This window comes from Octopus bimaculoides, chromosome 16 (assembly GCF_001194135.2).
Source record: "Octopus bimaculoides isolate UCB-OBI-ISO-001 chromosome 16, ASM119413v2, whole genome shotgun sequence".
NCBI lineage: Eukaryota > Metazoa > Mollusca > Cephalopoda > Octopoda > Octopodidae > Octopus > Octopus bimaculoides.
Genome location: NC_068996.1, coordinates 23,426,688 through 23,431,681, shown reverse-complemented (window position 1 = coordinate 23,431,681; position 4,994 = coordinate 23,426,688). Strand labels below are relative to the sequence as shown.

General features: G+C 37.1%; 1 protein-coding gene across 7 annotated transcripts in view; it reads right to left on the bottom strand.

Moving 5' to 3' along the window:
- Positions 1–4,994, bottom strand: part of LOC106868886 (uncharacterized) — a 113,406-nt gene that overhangs the window by 34,054 nt on the left and 74,358 nt on the right. For all 7 annotated transcript variants that reach the window (XR_001409349.2, XM_014914340.2, XM_052973596.1 and 4 more), the window contains exon 7: positions 3,916–4,044. Coding sequence is in view for 6 of the 7 variants with exons in the window: in XM_014914340.2 (XP_014769826.1) it covers positions 3,916–4,044 (129 nt within the window). In the remaining variant the exon portion in view is untranslated. The remainder of the gene's footprint in view (positions 1–3,915; positions 4,045–4,994) is intronic.

Sequence of the window (4,994 nt, the reverse complement as noted above, 5' to 3'; positions counted from 1 at the left end):
GGCCGTTTTCGTGCGGGTGACACGTAAAAGCACCCACTACACTCTCTGAGTGGTTGGCGTTAGGAAAGGCATCCAGCTGTAGAAACTCTGCCAAATTAGACTGGAGCCTGGTGTTGCCATCCGGTTTCACCAGTCCTCAGTCAAATCGTCCAACCCATGCTAGCATGGAAAGCGGACGTTAAACGATGATGATGATGATGATTATGAAGGCAGATGGATTATGAATTATGCGATGCAGCTGGTTTGGTTCTGAAGTGCAAAAGCTGTTGAAGAAGTGGTATAAGGGTTAGAGGAGAATACAACATAATAGTGGGCCAGTGACTGTAACAAGTTGATGAATGATAGTTTGTCTCTTGGATGCAATCTAGAATGGTTGTGTGTAGTAGCTGATTTGTGAGCACATGCTATTACAGAAATACAAGAGCTTTGTAAAGAAAAAAAAATTGGACCAAAAGAAACATAACTAGAAAAGTACAAAACACTGATGAATTTATTAGGGAAAACAAGAATGAAATGGAAGCATTGTGTCTGTTTCCTCTAGTTTAACATAATACTTTCTAAAGCTCATTTATTACTGGATTAAGGTATCACAGAAGCAATTTGCATATTGTTAGAACAATGTACATACAATTGGAGCAATTTATGCATTGTTGGAGAAATTTTAATATTATAGAAACAGTTTAGATGTTACTGGCACAAATTTTGATATTATTGAAGCAATTTAGATGTTGTTAGGACAACTTTTATGTTGCTGGAAAAATTTAGATGTTATTGAAGCAATTTAGATATTGAAACAATTTCAATATCGTGGGAGCAATTTGTGTATTGCTGGAGCAATTTGTGTATTGCTGGAGCAATTTGTGTATTTAAAAAGCTTTGATTAATCAAAGAAAAGCTTCAGTTTCTCTGTCTCAGCACCAAAACAATTTCTTTCTGTCAGCTGATTTTTTTTCAGTAATAAATTATCATTGTTGTTTAAGAGAGAAATAGAAAACATGATACGAAAATGGAAAATGGCAGGCGACATATTTCCTTCTCCTTAAACATGCAAGAGATATATTGGAGAGAGAGAGAGGAGGGGTGAGAAAGGGAAAGAGAGACTGTGTTTAAATGTCACCACAAGATGTCACCATAGAAAATATCATGACATGATTTAGGAAATTAAACAAACAAATATTTCTATATTTATTAAAGTGTAAAGCTAAAATTGCTGGAAGCCATTATCATGAATGAGAACATTTAGCAAAAGACATTAGAGAATTGATTAAACAGAGTTATATAATGTTATAGATTAGGAAAAACAGAACACTTCACAACAGCAGTAATAATACACGCTTAAATTATAGCTGGCGAGAAACATTTAGATAGCTAGGTAAATAGCTAAGTAGACAGATAAATGATTGTTTTTATATAGGTACTAGCAGTATAACCCGACCTTGTCCGGGTGTGACTTATTACGCCTTTTACGATAAGTCTTGCTAGGTGAAAATCAACTAAAAAAAAGAAAGCCTTACAATGAAAAATCCCTTATGATGTAAATATGTTCATAATTCAAAAGATGAAATTAATAGGGAAAGTCTGAAGGCTGTTTTGTGTAACATTATTAAGTGTACGTAAATTTCATCCGTCTAATTGGCTATAGAAATGCTTGTGCAAAACAACTTTTTGCGCTGCCCTGATTATACATAGCAGAGTAATCCATTTTCGCAGGAGCTAGGACGGCAATTTGTGATGAAGCAATTGCTGGCGATCTGTTGCTACACAGTTTTGCCAGAATTCTATCAGATTGGGCAGATGTTGATGCATCATTTTGCATTATATTCAAAGTAGCTTCTGGAATGTGGTGAATTGCTGCAGTCTGTTGCTGTCATTTTAAACCGGTTGCTTTCTTTCCCCAGCAAACTCTCTTCTTTGGAGGTATAATCTATGTATATATTAAACAGAACAACAAAAGTTATAATAGATGGCAGGGTCAATACTTTTCACATATATGTAATTTTTCAGATTAACACCTGCACGATTACCCAACCCTAATCCTAAACCTAATCCTAACACTAACCCTAATACTAACCCTAAACCCTAACCCTAACCCTAAAACCCTAACCGTAACACTAATCCTAACCCTAACCCTAACCCTAAAACCCTAACCGTAACACTAATCCTAACCCTAACCGTAACCCTAAACCCTAACCCTAACACCGTGGTGAAAATCATGGTATATTTACAAAACATTGACGAACATGAGTTATATTTTACTGAATGATTGTGTACTTGCACGTGTATGCTTTTGAGAGAGCGAGAGAGGAAGAGGTAGGGAGAGGGGGAGAAAGGAATAGAAGTAGTTAAAAGTTTTCTTATGACGGCTTCTCTTCACTGCCTATTACTTCATTAGAAATCTACGGATACACATACAGAGAAAAAGGAAACAAATATGGACGGCTTGCTCCGAAACACCACCGAGTGGGGAACACTTCCCAAAAATAACCTGCAGTTGTTTCCTTCAAAATTCCTACATGCTCGAAATGTACATACATCAAGGTATATTTGTCATTGTGATTCACTGATCGTTCAGCTCTTCTTTCTCCATGTCATTGCAGTTGATGTTGGTTTGGGAGGAAGAGCATTCAGGCAAAACTTGCTTTTTTGTGGCAACCGGAGGCAGACTTCTTCTTTGTCTTGGTTTGGGAGTGGCAGTAGGTGTAGGAGTCTTGAGTACTTGTTTATGATTTTGCATTTGTATTTGTAATGTTGGCAACAATGAGACTTTGTTTTGTCTTGTTTCAGGGCATAAAGTCTTTAAGTGATTTACAGATCCACATTTAAGGCATCTTGGCTTTCCACTCTCCATAAACACTGACAGGTGAGTACCATCCAGGAGACTGATTAGATGAGGCAGCTGGTCGATATGGTCCTGCTTGCATAGCAAGGTCAGTTCCATGCCTATACCTAACCAGTTTTGTTTAGGTAATTTCTTGACCTCCAATATTGTGACTTCGTCTTCTAAACCTGTCAATTCGGCCACCACTAACCAGGTAATGGATATTTCTGGTGGCACATTCAGCACCCTAATTTTGGCAAGGCATTGGCCACAATAGCTGGGGATTAAGAAAAAGTTGTCATTCCTCAAAGTGGTTGTGGAATTACATCTGCCTTCTTCTGTCCCAAATCTCACCTCAATGGTTCCAAACTTCTTTCCTTGGGTGATGTGGGTCTTTTGTTCCCACAAGCACCCAAGGCATTTTTGTACTTCACTCTCAGGAGCATATTTCCCACCGCTGACACAAAAGACACAGAGGCGATATTTGCATTTTTATGTTTTATTTCTTTCATATTGTTGTTGATGTTGTTATTGTTGTTGCTGTTGTTGCTGCTGTTACTGCTGCTACTGTTGCTGTTGTTGTTCTCGTTGTCAACACCAAAAGTTTTGACGCTACTTAGAGGTGAAACATTTTTCACCTCAGTGATGTCATTAAGTTTAGGCAATTCGATATTCATATTCTCAATTCTTTCCTTGTTCTCAATTTTCCCCGACAAGGAGTGCATTCCTTTGTCAAACATTATGATGGCTTCTTCAGCCATCTTTAAATAATTACAGAAAATTGCAAGATATTTGTTTTTGCCAAAAGCAGTTAAAATGCAAAAGTTATTGAAGCACATCCCCCTGCAAAACAGAGGGTATTTCTACACTAAAATACTATCTGCACAGTCCAGACAATCTCAGAAATGTAATGGTAACTAAAGAATTGAAAAGACGGGGCCTTAGAAAACTGAAAAGATTACAAACACTTTTGCAACTTACAAAGCACCAAATTTCCGTGACTTCACAGTATGGAGGCAATGATAAGACCACTAATAATAATAATAATAATAATAATAATAATAATAATAATAATAATAATAATTGCTACAACTTACCCTACTCTTTGGTACCTTACTTGATGGAGTCACAATAATCTTTTTTAAGCAACCAAAAGCTATTCTTTTAAAATAGCTAATATTAACTTTATCGGCACATGGATGATATAAGAATACAGCTGCACCATGCTAAAAGAAAAGAAAAATTAATTAAATGATGTTGACAAATTTTCCTAGACTATTGTTAGTTTAATCTCCTTGATGAACTGAGAGCTTCTGGTTGAATCAACTCTTACTATAATTTTTTTTTTTTTTTTTGTGAAGTTATATTGATATATTTGTTAATTCCTATATTTTGATTTCACACATTCTCTAGCGAAAAAGTTAATGAATATTTGGTTTACAAAAAGGGCCATATGCTCCCATTAACATGGTTCTGTGCTATTACATTTAATTCCAATTCACTTATCACATCCGCTGAGCTGTAAGTAGATATGGAGAAAGTAGTATTTACAAATGTATATAGTATCAGGTTGCTTGTGAGTGCTACTGCTACCATGTAAAACAACGAGATTTGTTCCATGGTTAGGTCACAGCAACTAAGGTGAAAACCACAACAAAGCCTACTTGGTGGAATGGAGAATTTTTTGACGTCCTATTAGTTGAAATACATATCTATATTATATGAGATCTGATGATACTCTGTATAGATGTGAAACCAAAGGTAATTCCATAAACCAGCCTTTTCTAACTTTTTCTATTTATATACTGTTCTATAACTTAGAGTGTAGAGGTGCAATGGCCCAGTGGTTAGGGCAGCAGACTCACAGTCATAGGATTGCGGTTTCGATTCCCAGACCGGGTGTTGTGAGTGCTTATTGAGCGAAAACACCTAAAGCTCCACGAGGCTCCGGCAGGGGATGGTGGCGATCCCTGCTGTTCTCTTTCATCACAACTGTCTCTTACTTCCTGTTTCTGTTGTGCCTGTAATTGAAAGGGTCAGCCTTGTCACACTGTGTCACGCTGAATCTCCCCGAGAACTACGTTAAGGTTACATGTGTCTGTGGAGTGCTCAGCCACTTGCACGTTAATTTCACGAGCAGGCTATTCCATTGATCGGATCAACTGGAACCCTTGAC